This window comes from Enoplosus armatus, chromosome 8, assembly GCF_043641665.1.
Source record: "Enoplosus armatus isolate fEnoArm2 chromosome 8, fEnoArm2.hap1, whole genome shotgun sequence".
Classification (NCBI taxonomy): domain Eukaryota; kingdom Metazoa; phylum Chordata; class Actinopteri; order Centrarchiformes; family Enoplosidae; genus Enoplosus; species Enoplosus armatus.
The window spans coordinates 18,748,386-18,772,646 of NC_092187.1; the positions used below are offsets into that span (position 1 = coordinate 18,748,386).

At 41.2% G+C, this 24,261-nt stretch overlaps 1 protein-coding gene across 3 annotated transcripts; it reads left to right on the top strand.

The window, feature by feature from the left end:
* The first annotated feature begins 1,372 nt into the window (after positions 1 to 1,372).
* On the top strand, positions 1,373 to 24,058 carry col2a1a (collagen, type II, alpha 1a). 3 transcript variants are annotated; one of them, XM_070910485.1, is made up of 54 exons: positions 1,373 to 1,466; positions 3,315 to 3,521; positions 4,806 to 4,822; positions 4,988 to 5,020; positions 5,838 to 5,870; positions 5,972 to 6,025; positions 6,415 to 6,507; positions 7,186 to 7,263; positions 7,845 to 7,889; positions 8,028 to 8,081; positions 8,385 to 8,438; positions 8,861 to 8,914; positions 9,018 to 9,071; positions 9,208 to 9,261; positions 9,380 to 9,424; positions 9,578 to 9,631; positions 9,791 to 9,835; positions 9,979 to 10,032; positions 10,494 to 10,592; positions 10,733 to 10,777; positions 10,891 to 10,989; positions 11,096 to 11,149; positions 11,272 to 11,379; positions 11,488 to 11,541; positions 11,663 to 11,761; positions 11,948 to 12,001; positions 12,617 to 12,715; positions 12,907 to 12,960; positions 13,064 to 13,117; positions 13,219 to 13,272; positions 13,521 to 13,574; positions 14,465 to 14,509; positions 14,785 to 14,883; positions 16,018 to 16,125; positions 16,265 to 16,318; positions 16,480 to 16,533; positions 16,722 to 16,775; positions 17,097 to 17,150; positions 17,268 to 17,375; positions 17,521 to 17,574; positions 18,911 to 18,964; positions 19,092 to 19,253; positions 19,469 to 19,576; positions 19,869 to 19,976; positions 20,174 to 20,227; positions 20,354 to 20,461; positions 20,575 to 20,628; positions 20,757 to 20,864; positions 20,967 to 21,020; positions 21,635 to 21,742; positions 21,864 to 22,152; positions 23,263 to 23,450; positions 23,565 to 23,807; positions 23,912 to 24,058. In XM_070910485.1, exons 1-54 carry the CDS (start codon positions 1,373 to 1,375, stop codon positions 24,056 to 24,058), a joined length of 4,464 nt encoding a protein of 1,487 aa, XP_070766586.1. The 3 variants fall into 3 exon arrangements, with proteins under 3 accessions (XP_070766586.1, XP_070766587.1, XP_070766588.1); XM_070910486.1 differs by having other exon boundaries at positions 3,315 to 3,509; XM_070910487.1 differs by lacking the exon at positions 3,315 to 3,521.
* Positions 24,059 to 24,261: the final 203 nt, after the last annotated feature.

The following is a 24,261-nucleotide window of genomic DNA, read 5'->3' on the forward strand; positions in this document are numbered from 1 at the left end:
GAAAATGTAGTGTGTCCAGGGAAATTTCCTTTTTGCGCGAGTCACAATAGGTTTGTTTTAACTGGATCTCACAACCTCGTGTTAATGGTCTTTGTCCAAACAGACAAAGCTCTCAGAAAGTTTAACTGCAATGTGAACATGACATAACTGCACTGTTGATTGGTCAGCTCAACACTGTAAGGTTGCCCAAGGTCCGCAGATTAATCCATAATCCAAGAGACTAGACCGAAACAAACAACCCCGCTGACCCAGTGCTGAGTTCCCATAACCTTTAACTGCAAGTGGCACTTCATTATTCTAGAAAAATCTGCATTTCTATTTTTGTCCTCCTTGACACGTCTAACATTAAAAAAAAGACTTCTAGTTGCATCTGGCACTCAGGTAAAACTTAATATCCACAATGTTCATTTAATTTAAAGAGACTTCCAGTTTAGTTACACAGAAATTAATCACACAACGATTTTATGTCAGTGATAATTGGACTTTTTTTTATTTTAGGTTTAGGATCAAAGTTTTTCTTATACTTTGGTTTTATAGAGCTCCAGGTATGTTTGTAGAAAAGTCAGACCTGGAACTTCAAAGACCAAATTAAAGCCAGGTCTGGAAAATATCTTTCAAGAAGTTGGTTTTTAGGTATAATGACCTACAACATAGTTTAGCTCTTTATATGAAGAAAATACTATAGTTAGTCTGTAATCGGTTTCCAAATGCTCAAGCAGTAGAACATTTCCTTTAACGCAGTCTAACATAATTTTTTCATGTATGCGTATGCCAACAAAGCTCTTACTTTTATTAAATTACATATCATTGTAACACTGAGAATGGCTCTGAAATTAATCTAGAAGTTCTTCTACCATTTTTTCAGGCAGCTTTGAGAGTTGTTAATTCACTGACACGATGGTGTGCAGTCGAGTCAGATCTTGACCTGTGCTCTGCTGCTTGTAGCTCCCTTTCTAATGTGAAAGTGAAGGTGCATCTCTTGGCAAGGCCGGGCCAAGCAGGTCAAGGGAGAAAGGAGGGCTTGAGTTAAAAAAAAATCCCTGGGAGAGTAGGTGCTGCTGGATTGAGGGGAGGGGAGATGAGGTTCGGGTTTCAGCCTGACAGGGGGTCTGGGGGAAGGACTGGTATTTTGGAATATACGAAGATCCATACAAGGCACAGTGGACATAAAACCGCGGTGCTTGCCCTGACGCGGTGGGTGCAGAGTGCCAGCTGGGGCCCCGCGTTGGATTCCACTTAGATTTTGGAGGGTTTGACTGCATGGTGCCATAAGTCTCTGGGAACACACACTTTAACACACCACTGACTGAAAGCCTGGTCTCGTCCATCCCTTCACTTCTCACCCAAGCTCCTGCATGTCTAATATTTAGACATGTTCAGCTTTGTGGACTCAAGGACTGTTCTGCTACTTGTAGCATCCCAAGTTGTTTTACTATCCGTGGTCAGATGTCAGGAGGAGGACGACCGTAAGTTGAACAGTTTTTCTTGCCTTTTTTCTTTTAACTTGCAAAAAAAAAAGGTGCATTGTTACTCTGATGACATTACTGACTTCTTTTTCACAATCTTCTCTACCTGATGTTTCAGAAGAATAGTGGGAGACAAATCAAATGCCAGTGGTGTGATGTCAAATGAAGAGCATGAAGAGCACAATTCTGTTAGCTCGGATGCTGCTTTTGTTTTGTTATGTTATGGCCAGTTACTTTACGTGCTATTTACAAAGGTGTAGTAGTTCATTGTTTGTGACGATGTGAGTGCATAATGTCAAGCCTGGTCTTTCCAAGTAAGCCAGTCAATTTCTTTCTGTAGGATAGATGAGGCTGTCAAGGCACATCTGTGTGGGATGGAGGACCAGGTGAACAAGTGTCCATTTGTCCTCACCTGAGTCCTGCTGCTCAGCCTTTCCTGCTGTGTTTGCTCAAATTGCAGTACTAGTTTTCTGTTTAATGTTTTTTTTTTTCTAATATTATGTAGCAGAAACACTTGTCAGACGAATCAGGATTTTCTTTAAAAATTGCCTTGCGCAAAATGTGAGTTTAACAGTTTTCTTTTGTAGAAAATATGTAAACCTCACCCACTGGATTTGGCTGGAGCAGATTCAGGGTTTTCTAGATGTGAAGTGACAGGGTCAGAAAGGGCTTGACCCCAGACTAGCAGGCTCAAAGGGTAGCAGGAAGGGAGTAGGACAGAGGACAGGGAGCACCGCAGGGTGTCAACAGATGATGGACATAGAGTTGTATTTATAGCAAGATGGACTTTACTGCTCCACATTTCCTGCTTCCACTTCCCTCTCTTATAGAATTAATCATCTTTCAGCATCACATGAACCCATAAAGTGTAATCAAAAAGAAATGCTGGCGGAGAAGAAAGCAAAGATTTCAGTTGCAAGTAGCCAAACTCATTTCTGATCAGGAACTAAACAGCCTTGTAACATGTATGTGTTAAGTATCACTTTCACAAATATGCTTAAAAAGACAAACAACATCAAGTTAGAAGGCCCAGCCCTAAGCTGTGTGCATTAAACAAATCACCCATTCTTAATTCCCCAATGTGTTTGCTCTGGTGCTTGGCACAGCTACGGGATCCAGATGGAGAAATTTAGAAGGACCCTGTGTTTACTTAAGGCAGCAGCTTGTCAATTGGGCACAGTATCCCTGTAAGAGAGGTTCATTCATACGAGCTGGAGAGCAGGCCTGCAGGTTAAATATACTCAGCCAACAACGTGAAATACCTCAACTAGGGCTTCAGACACCACTGTTAACTGTGGCTCTTGTTGACATTACACTTTATGCTGCTATAAAATTCCCCACATGAAAAAGCATTTTCTTGCTTCTTACTTCACAAGTTATATTTAAAACTTTTAAATTACAGTTGTGCTTCACATTTACTGATTTGTGTATTTTTGGGCAGCACCTGTTCTTCAGCATCAAAGCAACAAGGCCACTTACTCTATATTCATTACCATCATGCAGTCACACTCATATGTTTAATTCCTGTGTTATAACTTGTTTATCGAATTTCACTTTTTGTATACTTTGAACTACTTCATAAAGTCTTTCTCCTTCTTCCTTCTACATCCCTCCCCTTCACTCACTAATCACTCCTCCTCCACCTTACCCCCATACTGCTATTACTCCTACTTCTTCTTTGCCATGCCCCTTGAACCCCTTTCATCCTCTTATTTCTACTTCACATTCTTAAACCAACCTTTTTTTAACAACACTATCTAACTCTCTCTTGAATCAACCCCTCTGACTCCACACTGCTCCTATTCCTCCTCTGTCCACCTGTCACGCGCCCCCTGTTGGCCACCACAGAGGAGGCAGGTGGCTGCATCCAGGACGGCCAGCAGTATAATGATAAGGATGTGTGGAAGCCCGAGCCGTGTCGTATCTGTGTGTGCGACAGCGGAGCGGTTCTGTGTGATGAGATAATCTGCGAGGAGATCAAAGAGTGTGCCAACCCTATCATCCCATCTGGAGAGTGCTGTCCCATCTGCCCTGCTGATGCCAGTGCCCCCATTGGTTGTAATTTATTTATTCACATACCCATAAATAAATTACTCTTCTAGCTTGCATTTATCTCACCCTGGCTAACACTTTTGAATGGGGAACTGCCTCAGGATTCATATATTCTGCCTGATCAGGGCTGCAGTAGTAACTGATTATAGTCTCTAGATGTGATTTTAATGGTTTTGGCTGCTCTAAAACATTTAAGTTTTATGATTTGGAATGAGTCAATAACGTTATTTTACTCAATCAGAGCCGCCTGATGTTCCCTATTCCAAAGTGGCCCTCTACATGCCTGGTTTGGATGGAGACCAGATAAACAACATTATCAGGATGATCTCATACCCAATGAAAGTCTATTCCATGTGAATTAGATGGATCCTGAGATTTGTTGTCTGGTTCTCATCTAAACCAGTAGAGACGCTTCTGCTCATTTTAACTCATGACTAAGATGAAGCCTACATTCATACTGAGCCTCAACTCAATGATTTATTCGACCCATTTGGAGGTCTTAAGGTTAAGGTGTCTTCAGATACCTTTTATGTATGAGGTCTCAGGTCAAGACTATAAAGATGAACCTGTCAAAGGTTCAAGAGCCACTGTATTCCTGTGGTGTCTTCAGAGACCTCCTGGTATATGGCAATTACAATGATTTGACTAATTTATCTAACCAAATAGATACTAAGCTATTGAAGAGCGTATATGTACAGGTGTGTATTTATATTTTGAAAAAATAGTAATTTAATCAGTCACAACTTGACCAAAATACTTTAGCCAACATCCAAGCCAATTTCCTGCTGTGTAATGGATCTCCTAGGTCATCAGAAATAGAATAAGTTTCACTTAAACATAAATGAATTACCACAAATTGGGTATAAACCATCTTTCATAACAATATAAGATACACAACTTTGAAAACAAAAAGCTTACTGGCACTGGCTGACTTTGTGATGTCCATTGGCTATTACTATGGCTGTTACAGCTTGCTTACCTTTTACTTACTTTTACATTTTGCTTTAATGATTGAATTTAAATACGTAATTCTCATCTCCTAGTCCATGCTTGCTTCTGCTTCATCCCTCTTGGAATTACATCTCACCATTAATATAATCTGGATGGGTTCTCTGCCTTTGGGTTTGGTGAATGGTATTTGATCACTTTTGCATCATTAGATTTCCTTGCAGGTCTCCTTTCCAACGAATCACAGACTACAACTCAAATCAATCCAGTGTCTGAAATGTTTACCACTTTTAACGTTTTGTTCTTTTCCCCCCTTCATACATCCATCTGCAACATCAGAGACAATTGGCGCTAAGGTGAGGCAGTGGGTTGTGGGAAAATACAGATATCCATTCACTCAATAAGTAATAAATAATAAAATAAACAAGAAATCATTCTTGTAAAATCTGTAGCATTAAGTAGTTTGTTTCTTAGTAAAGTGTTTCAGGCCACTGATATCACTTCTTTCTTTTATCAATCAGGGCCAGAAAGGTGAACCAGGAGACATTGCAGATGTAAGTATGAATCCTCTGCAGTTCATCATACTGACGGAATGGCTGAAAAAATTTTACACTCTGTTGCTGTACAAAAAACTTCCACTCTAAACTGCTTTATACACAAACTCATCATCTCACTCAGTGTTAACTGATCAAACAAACCTTTTTTGCCTTTGTTGCTTTTATTTGGAATGAATAATTACAGAAGTTAGTTTTCTTTTTTGGGACCTTTAAATGTCCAACACTGCCCATTCATGCCCATAATAATCTCCTAAACAATACGCATGTTTCTCAAGATCTTGCTTTGTTGAATTTGACTCCTCAAACACTGAAAAAGTATCCATTGTTTTGTTATTTTTTCAATTAATTGATTATCCCACTTTTTCTTGAGTCTTAAACATTTCTGCTCATTAAAGGGGCAATTAATCGCTGATAAGAGGCTAACTACAATGTCCAACAATCCCTCATTGAACTTTCTATTACATGAGGAAAAACCCTGCATTCCTTGGACATAATGAACCCAATCAAATCCTCTTAGATCCTCTCAGCAACTTTGCTGCAAGTGCACATGTCGGGTGAACAAAGTGAGCCAAACCAGAGGTTAAGAGGAGGTGATGTTTTTAGCAAAACTTGTCCTGTCAAACGAAATCCTCATCAGATTGTGTTTTTAGCTTGATGTCCACCTCCTACAAAGTTGGAATGTTCTTCTCTAATTTTAGCTGTTCAGAAACTGGTACAGCTGGACACGACATGAAATATTGGTCTTGCAATAAAGAGTAATTCATGACAACAGCCCCAGAAACCTGACAAAAGCTTTCTTTTCACCTTTGTGCAGGTTGTAGGACCAAAAGGACCACCAGGCCCTATGGTAAATATTATACATTTTTTAAAAATACAGGACAAAATGTGTTTATAGAGTTATACCCATCCTGGGAATCTTACTGAGACAAATATCTTTTGTTTTTGCAGGGCCCCCCAGGTGAGCAGGGAATACGCGGAGAAGCTGGTGCTAAGGGTGATAAGGTAAGAGACAACACACCATCTCCAAAAAAACACCCCTCCACCAATCTACTCAGAAGAAATTGTCTCATATTTATGTAATGTGATTGCAGTATTGGGCCACCAAATATCAAGTCAATTGAACTGACAGAGTTCTGTATGGTATGAGATTGCAGTGTTATTACAACTTAAGAGTAGGAGCATCCAAATCTAATCGTCAAGATATTCAACTTCTTCTATAAGTGGTTTGTTATAAAAGGCACTGACGAAACAAACTAGTAATAATCTGAGAAAACAGCTTCATGCACCTGTGTGGGTTATCACCAGAATTGAATGATCATTTCTGACCTGAAGTCTTCTTTAGTACTCCTGGTGACAGATGACTTAAAATAACCGTCTCTCTTTTTCCCTAGGGAAATCCTGGACCTCGAGGAAGAGATGGTGAGCCTGGCACCCCTGGAAACCCTGGACCCTCCGGCCCACCTGGACCACCAGGGCTTGGAGGGGTGAGTCTAAGGGCACTTCTATAATACATGGCATAAACAACAATTGACCAAATCCACCTTTTCTTCCTCAGATTTAAGTCTCAACAACACAGTTTTACTCCCATATCACATATCACACACTTATAAAAATGTGTGGTTAAACAAGAAGACAGAGGTATAGATATATAGAGATGTCTTAATGGTAAATTGTTGATATAAATAAATCACGAGCGTTATCAATGTCTTTACTATCACTAAATCCCCTGTTTGCTCTATTTGCAAAGTACAGGATGAATTTAACAGATGAATGAACGTTTGGGCTTTGAAACTTGATCCATACATAGAAACAGCTCAAAATGAGCCCATAAAATGATTAATTTTTTATTCAAAGAAGAAAGAGGGGAGGATATGAAGGTACACTACAGACCTACTGTCTCAAATGGACTGCAGTACTCTTGTACTTTATGCTTTCAAAGAAATATAAAGGGTGAAAATGGTGCTTTACTTCAGCAGGGAGCAGGTGCAGGCACATTTTGTCTTTATGTTTTCTTTCATGGTGACTGAACTCATTTAAGTCAGTAATTCACTTAATCTTGTTTACTTGCTGCTATGTGTAATGGCCCACTTAGCTCAGGCAGCTCAGGCAGGATAAACTACATAAACCGACTCTCAATCGCTGTCTGTTTTGTGTTTTTGCAGAACTTTGCTGCTCAGATGGCTGGAGGTTTCGATGAGAAGGCTGGAGGCGCTCAGATGGGTGTGATGCAAGGACCAATGGTAAGTAGTGATGTGTACAGTGGGTATATCTTACAGGAAGAGTGTATGTGTATGTTTTTAGTATGTAAACAGTCCATCTCTCACAATGACAAAACCTCATTACTGACATTTAGCTTGTTTCAGAGTTGCTGCTGAAGATTAGTTGTAAAAAATAAACTGTAAATATTCATTGAGATGATTACGATGCTGCCATCTTGTGGCTCAGTAGTTTCACTCAGACACAGATTTCAGCAGACTTTTTAAATTCATGTTTGCTGTTGACACTGAATTTGAGCAGAATTGGAGTATGAACCATATTAAAATATGCCTTAAGAACCATATTTTAAAAATATATTATAATTTAGAAATCCCTATAAATAGGTTTGGCAAAGGTTTTGTAGGATTGTAAGGGGATAGCCACTTTAAACTCTATAGATATGTTCTTTTAAAAATCTTCTGAGCCCAGAGTTGAGTTAGGTTTAAATGTTTTCATCCCTCTCAATAGCTTTGAATGTTGAACTTTCAAGTTAATGTGTCACACTATGTGGTAAAAAAAAATGATGCCAGGTTAACTTTCTGTGTGTCCTGTGTTTCTCTTGCAGGGTCCTATGGGTCCTCGTGGTCCCCCTGGACCTAGTGGAGCTCCTGTAAGTGCATTCAATTACAGCACTACATCATTATGTGATTGATCATTATAATTAAACAGCTAATGTTGAAATATATAGAGAAGTGTTGGCATAAACGAATAAATCCCTAATACTTTGCTTTGTCATTCGCACCTATAGGGGCCACAGGGTTTCCAAGGTGCCCCTGGAGAGGCTGGAGAGCCTGGTCCAGCTGTAAGTATTAATACCTGTCCCACAATGCATCTGTGCACCTTACATACTGACTTCAGACTGTACTCTTCACATTTGCTGTATTGTTAAGGATTTGCTAACAGCACCTACTTCCACAGAAACAAGTACTGATTTTATTTCTCTCACACCATGAAATCACCAAATTCTGCTTTGTAGCTACAAATGTTGTTAAACCGATGGACAGTATGAAGGCAGTATTTGAATAGTGCAGCACAAAAGTCTTTCTAATTGTCTTTGGATCAATAAGATAACTGTCACTAATGATTTATCTTCTTTTTAAAACAGGGATCAATGGGACCTCGTGGACCACCTGGACCTTCTGGAAAACCTGGAAGCGATGTAAGTGTTGAGGCTTCTTCTTCATATGAATCCCACAGCCCTTTAAAACATAAGTGCAAAATCTACACTTAGCCAAGGTCAAAGGTCAAAGAAACCACAATTGAAACATTTTATTATATAAAAGTGTTTCCTTATTCTCTTATGTACCAAGTAGCAATGTCACATCTATTCCACTTTATTGTCTCACTATTATTTCACAACGATGTTAGAGTCAACCAATCCAACATATTAACAACTTTTTATGAGCGCACTATTCTCACATTTACCACCAGGGTGCACTGTCTATCTCCTAACAATACTGGTGGAACTGATGACTTCACAAAACACAGGCTGCATGCATATCCTTCCACCACAGTAATGTGCAGTGCAGCTACTGTACATTGCTTCAACAAATAATCCTTCCACTTCCTGTTTGTTTCTAGGGTGAGGCTGGCAAACCTGGAAAAGCTGGTGAGCGTGGACCTGCAGGGCCTCAGGTGAGCGTTCATTGATTATTTCTTACTTCTGCTAACTCCAGGATTACACCACATGTCAAAGTCAACAGAATAAAACAGTAAATATTTTGTGTTTGTATTTCAGGGAGCTCGTGGATTCCCTGGAACTCCTGGACTTCCTGGAATCAAAGGACACAGAGTGAGTGTTTTAACCGTCACTGCTAAACAGGAGAAGCAGGATAACTAATTGCTCAATATTCACAGACTTGTAGCTGCTCATTCATTACACTTAAGACTGACTGAGTCCTGATGAGTCCTGTCATGTTTCTTTGTAGGGCCATCCTGGTCTGGATGGAGCTAAGGGAGAAAATGGTGCTGCAGGAGCCAAGGTATGTGTCTTTTGTGACAATATACATTTAAAACAAATCCAGATTTTCTTTGTTTAGCAATTGCTTCCTCGGTTTTATGCTCACTTCTTCTAATTTTTCTGATCTCTGTTCCTATCAGGGTGAGTCTGGTTCTGCCGGAGAGAACGGTGCCCCTGGACCCATGGTGAGTCTCCAGTGCTTTATCTGGTCTGCCATATTATAACATTACATAGTAGCAGAATGGGATGCTGGGGAAGATACATAATAGCTTTATAAATTTGAGCTATATGTTTCATAATGATTAAGTTAAACTTACCAATTGTATCTTCTGTCATAGGGTCCACGTGGTCTGCCTGGTGAGAGGGGACGTCCCGGAGCTGCTGGAGCTGCAGTGAGTAACAAATTCAAATCTGCGTCAACCCACTTTGCATCAATATGTTTCTAGTTTGTACCTTGTTTGTTACAACTTTGAATCCTTTAGAAACGTATAATTTCATGGTCTCTTCATTGTGCTGCACACAACTGACTATCCTGTCTTTTTACTCTTCAGGGTGCCCGTGGAAATGATGGCTTGCCCGGTCCTGCTGGTCCACCTGTACGTATCACAGTTCCCACTTTGCATCCAATTCATCCAATTACTTTTTCTTTTGTTAGATTGTTAATAATGTTTTATACTGTTATTTCCTTTGATAAAACAAGACATGAACCCTAACCTGCAGATTTTTGTTCTATCTACAGGGGCCTGTTGGTCCTGCTGGAGCTCCTGGTTTCCCAGGATCTCCAGGATCCAAGGTTTGTATGGATCACATTATCATAAACCAGTATTTGTCTGTAGCAGACATTATGTAGGAAAATAAAGCAACACAAGTCAGGTGAGTGTCACTTGAACCATTTGTGGTTAACTGCATCTTCAGTTTCTACTCACACAGTGAATTCTTCCTAAAGTACTTTCAGTCAGTTGAGGACTCTTTATTTGGTGTGGTTACATAGAATAAAAGCCCATAAACTCCTATATGCTGTTCTTGTAGTAAAGTAATCTTGTCAGGAAAGAAAAAGATAAGTTAATGGTCATGTCATATTCAGTTGACTGGTCATTTTCCTTAAATATATATGCGAACATATAAGAACAGATGTAAAACATACCATCATATTCAGCTGTGCTATATGGAGGTACAAATTTGGATTCACAGGTAATGAATTGTAGAACAAATGACTTTCTGCTTGTTAATGATAAATGTATTGTGTCCTGTCAGGGAGAAGCTGGTCCTACTGGAGCCCGTGGATCTGAAGGACAACAGGGACCCCGCGGAGAGGCCGGTACCCCAGGATCTCCTGGACCTGCTGGAGCATCGGTTCGTTTGTCATCACTCATCCTGATCATCCAGATTTTGATTCACTCATACAACAGTACCATTCTTACACTGTGTTTGTTATTTATTAATTAACTGTCAACATAACGTGACGCCTTGCTTCTTCTTCTCTGTTTGAATAGGGTAACCCTGGTACTGATGGTATTCCTGGAGCTAAAGGATCTGCTGTAAGTCCACTCTCTGTATTCGTGGTTTTTAAGTCCTCCATCACCTTGGTTCTTTATAATTGATAATATAACTGTACTTTATTCTGAAATTTTGTTGTCTTTCCTCCTTGAAGGGTGCGTCTGGTATTGCTGGTGCTCCTGGATTCCCAGGCCCCCGTGGCCCACCTGGACCACAGGGAGCTACAGGACCTCTGGGGCCAAAGGGACAGTCTGTAAGTCATTTAAGAATAAATAATAATAAAACTCTGTGAAACCTTAATACTTGTTGGTTTTATGATTATTTATTGTTGTGGCTGTCTTCTTTCTTGCCATATTTAGGGAGACCCTGGTCTTCCTGGATTCAAAGGTGAAGCTGGACCCAAGGGAGAGCTTGTGAGTTGCTCAGTTATTACTTGATTTCAGTGTTTTTTGACCAAATATTCAATAACCACTGTGAAACATCTTTTAGATTTAGACTACATAGAAGATTTACTTACATATCTTCATTTCTCCAGGGCCCCGCTGGTCCTCAAGGTGCCCCTGGCCCTGCTGGTGAAGAAGGAAAGAGAGGTGCCAGAGGAGAGCCTGGAACTGCTGGACCACTTGGACCTCCAGGAGAGAGAGTAAGTAATCAGGATGTACAATAACATTGGTAAAAAGTGACTTTATGAATTAGCTGTTGCTATTTTAGGCACGATCTAATCAAATTTATCTTGATTGATTATTTTTAGGGAGCTCCTGGTAACCGTGGATTCCCAGGTCAGGATGGTCTTGCTGGTGCTAAGGTGGGTCTTTCAGAACCAATTTCAGCTCACTGACTGAAAATATTGACTGTTATGGTCATAAAACTAGCTGCCATATTTCTACCAGACTGATATTTAACTGTCCTCCTTTTGTCTTCTTTAGGGTGCCCCTGGTGACCGTGGTGTTCCTGGTGCTGCTGGGCCTAAAGGTGCTACTGGAGACCCTGGACGCACAGGAGAGTCTGGCCTCCCCGGAGCCAGAGTGAGTCCTGCTTCTTTATTCATTACCAGCCCAGAAACAGTCAGACAGTGTTGCTCAGGTGTAACCTTCTTAGTCTCAAACCAGATGGATGTTTAGTGTGGTTGGTTTGATCTGATTGATTTTATTTGGTTTGTCCCACTTCCTTTATGATCCTGACGATCTCTAAAATGTGTGTGCCTTTCATAGGGTCTTACTGGTCGTCCCGGAGATGCTGGTCCTCAAGGCAAAGTGGGACCCTCTGTGAGTATAATATTAATCCTTAGGTGGTGCCTCCTGTCATGCTTGTGAAAGGTTGCAGTATTTCAGTTCATCACTAGCAGGAGTTTTTGATTTGTTACAATATGCTGGCATCAACATATATATACATTCTCATAACAGCAAAATGCACAAAAAGTGAGAATGTGCTTTACACATTTATTTTCATGATTAGAGACTTTGGCATTATAAAATAAAGCAGCTGACCCATTCAAAGTGGCTTTAAAGCAGCATTTTAAACCTAAAAACAGCACTTTAAAACCTGACAAAGTTCTAAAATGAAAGCCTTGTATTGGATAAGTCTAAACATTGTAGTGTTACTCACCAATAACTAGTAGAACTACAACTATTTCATTGTAGCTTTATGGAGTCCATATAACTGAGAGCAGAACAGTTTACACACTCTTCTACCAGCCATAGACCTTGTAACCCACATACAGCTATTCAGACTTGAGACTTTTTTTGTGCATACTAGTATAATAATCTTTATGTATGCAAGCATAGCATCATGATAAGCACACACGTTTCCCCTCCCAAGTTAATATCTGTTATCCCTGGGTTTTAGTGCTGTTTGTGATTTTTACCTTGTGCCTTTGCCAGGGTGCCTCTGGTGAGGACGGTCGCCCCGGCCCACCTGGTCCTCAGGGAGCCCGTGGACAGCCAGGAGTGATGGGATTCCCTGGACCAAAGGGAGCCAATGTGAGTTTAGAGTAAAGTCGGAGCACAAGGGGTGTCTTCACTACTACACACAACATGTTCATACAGCACAATGAAAACCGGATAATATACAGTCTAGATGGGACAAATCCGTAATACAGCATTTAAGTAGCCAAATATCGCTATTAGTACTACTACTTCTACTACTACTTACTGTGATTTTTCTTCAACAGGGTGAACCTGGAAAGCCAGGAGAGAAGGGTCTCGTGGGTCGTCCTGGTCTGAGAGTGAGTACATTTTCTCCATAAATACTTTCAAACCTCACAAATGGATTCATCATTTTCTGTCCCCACATCACTTTTAATTATTTAAATATTCCTCTCTGAACAGGGTCTTTCTGGAAAAGATGGTGAGACTGGTGCTTCTGGACCTTCAGGCCCTGCTGTGAGTATTTCAGTGATATGTCTTACACTCAGCTGACAGTTTTCTGGGTTTTCACATGCCCTTTGTCCTTGACTGATCACCTGTGTTTGGGTCTATCATAGGGACCTGCTGGAGAGAGAGGAGAGCAAGGACAGCCTGGACCTAATGGCTTCCAGGTGAGTTTATTTTCTCATCAAACCCCTGACACACTAGTCTGGAAAACAAAAAAAATGAAATACATTGTCCATTCTCCAAAGCTAAAATATTAGTATGATTGATTTTCAATATGAGTTCAAGCTCTGGACATTATAGTGTTGGACAGACAATCACCCCAGAGTCATTTATTCAGGAAAACAGCAGACCTACAGGTAACTACTTGTCTATATTTACAGATATCATTAATCCCTTTGCTTTTGTTGAACAGGGTCTGCCTGGACCAGCTGGTGCCCCAGGAGAGGCTGGAAAACCTGGAGACCAGGTGAGTGTTTACCTGTTGCTTGGGGTTTGTTTCATCAGTTGGTCTTTCGTTGTATACTTCAACCCTCTGGACGCAAACTACAAATATCCTAGAGCTTGTATAGTTCCACCTACATGCCAAATGATGGCATTTTCATGAAAATAACAGCATATGTAAAAATAAAGGGGGTGAAAGAGAAGCGATAATAGTCTCTGTTTCAAGACGGTAAAAATAACTTTCACATTAAAGGTAACTGCAGCTTATTCAGTTAAGCATCAGTCTAGTAGAACTATCATGCTTGCAAAGGTATGATGCTATATTAAGTCTCCAGTTTTTTATATTGTTCCATTAATGTATGAGTCTGTTTTAGTCATTGTATATCATTTGGCCTTTTAATTGTATTTTTGCTAATCTGCCAAGTTTGTTTTTGTGATTTAAGTGAAGTGGCTACTGTAACAATGCACTTTCCCTTTGGGATAAAAAACCCGCAAACATATTTGGTGAAACATCTTGGGCACATAAATCTAACCAGTCAAGATTTCTTACTTTCTGTATTTAATTTCTGCACAGCTTTTTCAGGTTAATCCATAACTAAATGACTCTGATGTCACGGGCAGGAAAGCAAACAAAAAGCTGAAAATTCAATTTATTTTGTGTCGGTAATAAGGACCTCTCTACAGTACACTTCTGTAAAAGCCTCATTTCTCACTGCAGGATGGTTTTTGAGCCCAGACAAATGACTTTCATTACATTACAACATTCTGGATTGAAGTTGTATTTAGTTGTAAGATAAATTGGTTTGGCTTTTCATGCTAGGACTAACAATCAAAGCTCAACAGAAGTTTTACGATACAGAAGTTTAGATGTGTGTAATTATTTCAATAACAGGAATACATCTTTTCTCTCTGCAGGGTGTTTCTGGAGAGGGTGGAGCTGCTGGTGCTGTTGGACCTAGAGTGAGTTTCAAAGCTAAAGCTTCATGTCTTCCTTTCCACTGATTTCAAAGCAAAGAATACTATACTATATACATAGCCAATTACAACTTGAATGTGCTGCTCTCACATATGGTTCATACATGAATAGTACGGCTAATTTACAAGACCTCGACGTTATCATCTTGGTACTACATAGGAGCCAACAAGCACTCTCTCTTTCTCACATCACATAACTGAGCAATTTCTACCATTTCTTGTTTCTCTTATTGATTCAGTGTCTTTTTGTCTCCTAACAGGGCGAACGTGGTTTCCCTGGTGAGAGGGGTGGTGCTGGAGCTCAGGGTCTTCAGGGACCTCGTGGACTTCCTGGAACACCTGGGAGTGATGGACCCAAGGTCAGTGGACGACTTTGAGACAGATTTTGTGTTTAGATTTAAAGTGCCCTCCTTACAGGTCAATGATCATCTTTAGGAGGCGCTACAACAGCAGCTCCTCCACAGGTGTTTTAATTATTCACAGGGTTCAATGTGCAGCCGGAAAGAAATCTGAGATGACTAGATTCACGTTTGTGATTTTAGAAGAAGATATCTAAAGATACTAGTCCCCTAGCTGGAAGTTTAAATTACACTTATTTGTTCTTTCATAATAATTTCTTTGCTAATTTAATGATGAAAAGAACTAAAAGGATATTATTATTTTCTTTGGCTGACTGACTCCCTGGAGTCTGGTTGCCTGGCAACCTTACAGTGACAACCAGACTCCAGGAAGTTATTGAGCCCGGCCAAGAAATAGTCTGGCAAATAACCCCTCCGTTAAACACAATGTGTTGTTTTAACACTAGCAACGTTTTTGTATAAATTAAACAAACAAATAAAAATGTGTCAATTAGTGAGCTTTAGAGGTACTGGTAGGCAGACCTTGTTACCTTTGGACAGAACCAGGCTAGCTGTTTCCCCGTTTCCTGTCTTTGTTCTAAGCTAAGCTAACCAGCTGTAGCTTCATATTTACTGTACAGACATAAGAGGGGTATCAATCCTCTCATCTAATTCTTGAAAAAAAATTCCCCAAAACTATTGCTTAAAATGAATTAAAAAGAACTAATGAAGACCTTTCTGGTCTATTCATTCCTCATATTGAACATGAACCTACAGCCTTGGTCAACTTCTCATTTTCTGAGACATTAAGACATTTTGGATGAATAATTAAACTTCATTAGGATGTATTTAAGGCTGGGGCATTCTGGTAGCTCTCCTGGTAGAGCGTGAGTCCTTACCTTTTTTGCATGTTATCCTCTCTCTCTCTCCCACCCTTCCTGTCTGTCTTCAGTTGTCTCTATGTAATAAAGGCAAAAATGCACAAAAAAATAATTAAAAAAGGATGTATTTAAGGCTTTTCACAATAGTAAAAAGACGATTTCATTGCCAGTAAAAAGGGGACCAGCATGTCCGCACTCAGGTTCAGTTAGTTCATAGGAAACTAGTACACATGAAAGAATTTGACTGACAAGTTATCTCCTAATTCTAATTCAGGGAGCTATTGGACCAGCTGGTGGTGCTGGATCCCAGGGACCCCCTGGCCTGCAGGGTATGCCCGGAGAGAGAGGAACCGGTGGCATCCCAGGACCCAAGGGAGACAGAGTAAGTAACAGATTCTCGTTGTTGTCAAATTCTTTATTTTCATATTGTTGATTATTTCATGAGTGAAATGGTACATTTGATAGAGCAAATGTCATGACCTTGTAGTTTAATGTATGACTCCTTCCTCTTTGTCCAACAGGGTGACAACGGACAGAAAGGACCTGAGGGAGCTCCTGGAAAGGACGGTGCAAGAGTGAGTTCAAAATAAATCCATGGTCTCTTTTAATTTCGGTCTGCCATTACAGAGTGAAGATTTTTTGTCAGTCAAAATAATATTCAATCACACCCAAACTCTGTTCTCTAAAACTTGTTTCCTCCTCTTATCTCTTCACCCATGCTCCTTTCTTTTCTCAGGGTTTGACTGGTCCCATTGGTCCTCCTGGCCCATCTGGACCCAATGGTGCCAAGGTGAGAATAACAGTGTTACCTTTTGGATTGTTAAAGGGAAATGTTATCAGTTGAATGAACAGGGGCCCAATTCACTGTGTGTGTGTGTGTGTGTGTGTGTGTGTGTGTGTGTGTGTGTGTGTGTGTGTGTGTATTAAAATATAGTATGTTATTTTGGTTGGTTTGACTGACTGTTTCCTCCTATCCAGGGTGAGACTGGACCCTCTGGCCCTACTGGTGCTTCTGGTGCTCGTGGTGCTCCTGTAAGTACCTCTTTTTGTCATGCGCACAGTATGCAGGATACCCCAAAGTTGATCAGCTGCTGTGTGTCTGAAATAATGAAGCCCCTTCTCAATTAAGTGAGGATGCTGTGTATGTTTTGCTTGCTAAGTTTATCAATACTGGGGAAAGGAGGGAGGGTTTTTGTAAATGTTTAGCAGTGTTTTGTTTTCTTAATGAACAAGAACCAATAAACATACGGTTGGAGAAGAATTTTGAAAATATAAAATAACTGAAAATACAAATAGCATCAATATCTCAGCCAAAGCTTGCACTGACCGACAGTCTCATCTGTCCTCTTGCAGGGTGACCGTGGTGAGGGTGGTCCTCCTGGGCCTGCTGGATTTGCTGGACCCCCTGTAAGTAAAGTCACCACAATACCTTTTGTTCAAATTAAATAAAAAATTAGAAATTATTTTTCAAATTTCCATTCGTCGACATTCTGCCAATATTACTGTTGTGTTTAAAACATCCAGGGTGCAGATGGTCAGCCTGGTGCCAAGGGAGAGCTTGGTGAGTCTGGACAGAAGGGAGATAGTGGTGCTCCTGGACCTCAGGGACCATCTGGGGCTCCTGGACCTGTGGTGGGTACCTGACCTCAAAATATCAAAATATACATTAAGTCCTGGAACCAGATCTATATATATTAGATCACATTTCTGGATCTTTGCAGTGTTTGAAAGTTACTCTAGTGTAACATCAACATGAGTAATTGTCCGTCTTTTTCAGGGACCTACTGGAGTATCTGGATCTAAAGGAGCACGTGGTGCTCAGGGAGCTGCTGTAAGTAACTCCCACAACACTTCTGCTGAATGCAGATATATACTATACACATTACGTTACAAATACAGTACATTACATACACATACAGTTCATACAGTTCTGGACCTTGATTCATTGATTCAGTCACTTTATTCATTAATTTATTGACTGATTTAAGAGTGCAACAACGTCAGTAATACTCAACACACAATTCACATAAGCAAGATAAGTTGATTAATTGATAAGTCGATTAAGTCGAAAAGTAATAAATATTTTGATAATCTATCTATTCTTTGTGATAGTAAATCAATATTTTTTGTGTATTGGGCTGCTGGTCGGACAAAACAAGCCACCTGTAGGCATCAGCTTGGGCTTTAACAGGCATTTTTCACTATTTTCTGAAAATATATTGACCTAGCGATTAATCGAGAATAGACACATGCACGTTTACACACAGCACACACAATATCGAGGGTAGCTAAACAGTAAATCTAATTGTTAGGCAAGTCAATCATGTCGACATAGACCAATTTACATTAAAAAAAGATTCTATTTTGATCTACTTAAAATATTGATAGAGCTAGCATTCCTAGCTAATAGCGAAGTGAGCTCCAGTGGTAAGGAGCACAGCAGGGATGCCTCCGATAAGCAGATAGCCAACATCAAGTAAAATATGGCTCAATGTGTATGACCTGATTCAAGTCAAGTGACATTTATTTGTATGACCCAATATCATCACGTGCTGTACAATGTGTCATTGGGCTTTACAGTCAAACAGTTACAACAGTTTCTGACTCATTCTCTCAAGTAAGAAAAGGAAAAGTCCAAAAAGAGAAAAGATAAAGATATAGAAGGAGAACCTATACTGGCTGCATAACAGGCCTTTTTAACAACACACATTTTCACTTCTCATAGTAGGAAAACACAGGTGTTACTAATAACATTAACAATGGCTCCATATTATTCAGGTGTCTCAGTCAGCTACGACAGTGTGCCAACATGCACAATACCAGGACCCTGAAAGCGGCTAAATGGAATTCAGCCATCACATGTGTGCTTTTCCTACTGTGACATGTGGAAGTGTGTTCCTTTTTTTAAATGCCTGTAAGATTCAGACCTACTCAGGAGCGTAATGCATAAAACATAAGCATTCAGCATGTTGTTTTTATTTACTTTGGTGTATTCACATACAGGGACAAGAGATGTTAAGCTTTAGACCAGACCACTGTGAATTGAGATGCATAATTTATATTTGCTGAATCCTTCCTTAGTTATTGATGATAGAGTGATAAATATATCACACAGGTCAACATGTTGGGTATGATTATGCTTACTGGACTCTTTTTCTCTTTGACAGGGTGCTACTGGTTTCCCTGGTGCTGCTGGCAGAGTTGGACCACCTGGCCCTAATGTGAGTGTTTCATCAATAACAAATTCCAAGAAGGGAAATTAATTTACCCAATCAATCCAAAATGATTTGTGTACATATTGAGTGTATTTCTGCTCTTACCCTCTGAAATTCTCTCTTTCCATCACAGGGTAACCCTGGTTCTGCTGGGCCTTCTGGTGCTGCTGGTAAAGACGGACCAAAGGGAGCTCGTGGTGATGCCGGCCTCCCAGGAAGACAGGGAGACAATGGCCTTCGTGGACCTGCTGGCACACAAGGAGAGAAGGGAGAGCCTGGAGAGGATGGGCCACCTGTGAGTTTGATTTTGCACCTCACAAGAATCTATAAGTACCTGTCACTGGAGTCATGCTCCGAGACAATATCCAGCCTGCTGCACCTTCAACCTAGTATTCACAAATAAACTGAATAAAAACTGCATCTTACTGACGTGAGAAAATGGTCTGTGCACTTTGAATTCAGTCTGATACAGCTGAATACTCACTCAGTCTTCTCTTTCCTGACCTGTAGGGTGCTGATGGGCCTTCAGGTCCTCAGGGTCTGGCTGGATCTCGTGGTATTGTTGGTTTGCCTGGTCAGCGTGGAGAGAGAGGCTTCCCTGGTCTCCCTGGACCTTCTGTAAGTGCTTTCATCAATGGTTTTTAGCTTTTTTAAGCTTCCATGTAAGCTGCTTGAAATGTGGTAGAGGCCAGATCAAATCTGTCTGACATCTGAACATAAATTCACACAATTATGTCTGATAGTTTGTCTGAGATTTGCTTTAGACTTCCTCTTGTGAGTTAGTATCCTTGAATGAAGCATGATTCTGACCAGTGATTCTATTGATTAGTTGAAAGTCAGAACATTATTCTGCATCTTCAATGTCAAAGGAGCTACTGAAATGTAATAATAATATATCCTTTGTGTTTAGGGAGAACCTGGTAAACAAGGAGCTTCTGGTTCTTCTGGCGACCGCGGACCTCCTGGACCTGTGGGACCCCCTGGACTTACTGGACCTTCTGGAGAAACTGGAAGAGAGGTCAGAACTACACAATAATACCAAGAAGAGCACATCAGCTGTGCATCACTTGTATGGCTGCAGAAACAGGGATCATATTTACAACAGCAGATATTTACACAATGGCCACATTTACAATAGACTCCGGAAACAATACTGTCATCTTGATCTATCAAATCAAAAGGCTGCCATTAAAAAACAATGTTTCTGTATCTTAGGGTACCCCTGGATCAGATGGACCTCCTGGTAGAGACGGATCGGTTGGAGTCAAGGTGAGAGACTTCTGCCTCACATAGAAACTAGTCCAACAAATCACACAGTTTGACAAAGAGCTACTAGATCTGCGAGTTTGCAGAAACTGCTGTTATCCTGAGTCATCCCCGTGTGTCCTCCTGTAGGGAGAGCGAGGTAACACTGGCCCTGCTGGCGCCCCTGGAGCCCCCGGTTCTCCTGGTGCCCCCGGACCTGTCGGACCTCTCGGAAAACAGGGAGACAGAGGAGAGAGTGTAAGTAACACAAGACACTGTAGGGACCACAGGCAAAGGCGCAGTGTCAGGCACTGATTCATAGTTTTAATGTTAATACGAGGAAGCACCCACACTGTTGTTTCTTTCTTTAGGGTGCTCAAGGACCCGCAGGACCCTCTGGACCCGCTGGCGCTAGAGGAATGGCTGTGAGTATCATCATCTCTCACTGCAACATTATCATTTACTTTTTTTAGGTTTTAATTTGATTTAGGTAATTAAAAGTGCTACACATATGCAGCCATGCATTTTAATACATGTCCAACCTTTACTCCAGGGACCCCAAGGACCACGTGGAGACAAGGGAGAGTCTGGTGAGACTGGAGAGAGGGGACAGAAGGGTCACCGTGGCTTCACTGGTCTGCAGGGTCTTCCTGGACCTCCTGTAAGTAATCCAAATCTAATAGTTCATCCCTGCAGTACCACTTTTCATCTTACTTCGATTCATTTGTCTGTTCTACCATCTAATCTGTCCTTGTCCTGACAGGGTTCTGCTGGAGATTCTGGAGCTTCTGGACCTGCAGGACCAAGTGGAGCTAAGGTGAGAAAACTGAGCAAAAGCAAAGATTGAAAGAGAAGAAAAACTCTTATTACATTTCCATCCTGCAGCTTTAACACCCGAGATATGTGATGGTAATGAAGGGCACAGGTTAGTCTTTTTGTAATTCTCCAATCACCTGACGAAGACGGGGACAGGAAAGGCCACGTTCTTTAATTACCCACTGCTGTGATAAGATGGGCAGCTGAGGCATTTTGTAATTACTCTCTGGAAGGAAAAGAGGCAGACCGACAGGGGGGACCATGATTTGTGAAACCACTCCTGCTGAGATCCGAAATGGACTTCAAAATCTATTCTAGATTAGCTAAGCGCTGCGCATGATAAGAAAAATGAAGGGAAATGTCACCGTACAAATAATCTTCAGGCATAATAAGGCAAAGGGTCTGGAGGTGATTGGGGTAATAGAGAGAAACTGCTGCTGCATATGAATTGCTTTATCAGATTTTTTCTTATCCAGACTGCATGATGGATCTAAAAAAAAAGAAAAAAAAGCTCTACACTTTGAATAGAAAGTTCAGTAAACGGAGTAATGTTTCATACTTAGCATTTACATGTTTTCATGTTTGCATTTACTTTAACACTCACTGTTTCTGTAGGGACCACCCGGACCAACCGGACCTGCTGGCAAAGATGGATCAAATGGACAGCCTGGACCCATTGGACCCCCCGGACCTCGTGGACGTTCTGGAGAAACTGGTCCTGCTGTGCGTAACATGTCCTTAAAATAAAACCATAAGCCTATATACTGTACTTTTTCAGCACTGTCTTACTACGCCTGATTGTGCATGCCCCCCTGAGCCCTTTCCTGATTTTGCCTTCCTTCAGGGTCCTCCTGGTAACGCCGGGCCCCCAGGCCCTCCTGGTCCCCCTGGCCCTGGCATCGACATGTCTGCCTTCGCTGGTCTGGGTCAGACTGAGAAGTCCCCTGATCCTCTCAGGTACATGAGGGCTGATGAGGCCTCCAGCTCCCTGAGGCAGCACGACGTGGAGGTCGACTCCACACTCAAGTCCCTCAACAACCAGATCGAGAACCTGCGCAGCCCTGACGGCACCCAGAAGAACCCTGCTCGCACCTGCAGAGACCTGAAACTGTGCCACCCTGAGTGGAAGAGCGGTAAGTAGGACGGGGGGGTTGAAAATGATAAAGAAAGGAAAGAAAGTCTGCTGATAGTTTGCTTTTAGTTATTTCTTTCTAAAATACCCCAAAAAGGCTCCTAAGACATCCTGCATTGAAAAAGAGCTACTTCTAATCACAACACAAGTACTGGCCTAGAAAACAATGTTTACAACCAATTTAGTAGTCAGCTAACTGCTCACAGAAAATGTGACAATTCTTAATCTGGATTTAGCCCCCATCATAGTGCTGAGACAGTCCCAACAGCAGGAAGACAAAAATGTGTATAACTATCAAAGATGACTAAAGGAACAAGACATATCACTCAAATTAAGTAACTGGTGATTTAAATATCATAATAAATTACAGGCTCGTGTAAATCATACTGCTTAGATTATCAAAATATTACTTAATGAACAGGGTTTATTACTCAAAGTAACTAAAGGAGGAAAACAATAAAGTTAAACATAAGTGAAGAATCTTGTTCGCCCTGTAACTCATAAGGTGCTGCTTTCAGTTTCAGATCAGCTTTACTAATGGTGAACTGAAGGTCTGATTTATTTTGTTCAGTGATACTGGAATAAAGATGGCTGCATCACTGACAGCAACTCTGTATGAGAGAGGGACACAGAATCAGACAGACTTATCATTACACCTTTTCCCCTTGATTTAATGGTTGGGTGTATAAAAGTTGCCCTGCCTGAATAAATGCTTACCAAAGGTAATTGTTCTTGGTACCAAGGACTTGAGGCAGAAAACCTTCATAAAGTCTCTGGACCACGACAGGAATGTCATTACCACCATGAACCAGATCAGCTTTTTCTTATCCTACAGCAAAAATCAGATACCTTGATGTCCAAACCTGACCTAGAACTACTAATACCTTACTCAGCATGTTGCTGTCAGATTTCTGATAATGACTCCAGTGTGACTTTAAAATCCTTCTATATTCTATTTATGTGGCATTCCTTCAAAATACATATATGACTTGGTCTTTGGGTATGAGCATGTTTTCCATCTATTTCTAGAATAGATGAGAAAAGTTTGCCAAAGCTGCATTTAGTTTATCAGGATTCACTCCTTACTCACCCACTTTTTTCATCTCTTTAGGTGACTACTGGGTTGATCCCAACATTGGCAGCACAGCTGATGCCATCAAGGTCTTCTGTAACATGGAGACTGGAGAGACCTGCGTCTACCCAAGCATCGCCAAGGTACCACAGAAGAACTGGTGGACCAGCAAGAGCAAGGACCGCAAACACGTCTGGTTCGGAGAGACCATGAATGGAGGATTCCACGTGAGTGCACTTTTACAATACAACGCTTAAGATAACTTCTTTGTCTATAAACGGATCTCAAAGAGGCTTAACATGAAAGCTGGTAATGAATTCGCCCGTCTTCTGGTCGTACAGTTCAGCTACGCTCAGGACGGCCCTGCTGCCAACGCTGCCAGCGTCCAGCTGACCTTCTTGAGGCTTCTGTCCACTGAAGCGTCCCAGAATCTCACTTACCACTGCAAGAACAGCGTTGCCTACATGGACCAGGCCACAGGCAATCTGAAGAAGGCTGTGCTGCTGCAGGGCTCCAACGATGTGGAGATCCGCGCAGAGGGCAACAGTCGCTTCACATACAGCGTGCTGGAGGATGGCTGCAAGGTGAGCTGAAAAACAGAGCCAGAAATAAATCATCTCTCTTAAGTTTTATATGTGATTGTATTACTGGACTGCTGTTGATACGTTTCTCTACTCTCAACCAACAGAGACATACAGGCCGGTGGGGCAAGACTGTCTTTGAGTACAAAACACAGAAAACCTCCCGTCTGCCAATCGTGGACATTGCTCCTATGGACATCGGAGGAGCGGATCAGGAGTTTGGCGTGGATGTAGGCGCAGTCTGCTTCTTGTAAAGTGGAATATCACAATGGCCCCCCAAAAACACAGGAAATAAATAAACTCAACCTTGAAACATTACACACACTTCCACAATAAAGAAGACTGGAAATTATAAAATAAAAAAAAGAAAATTGATACTTTTTCGAAGTGCTCTCCAAGTTGTACTCCCTGGATGTTAGCACTGAAGGGCACCGGCAATATCTGTACATCACACCAG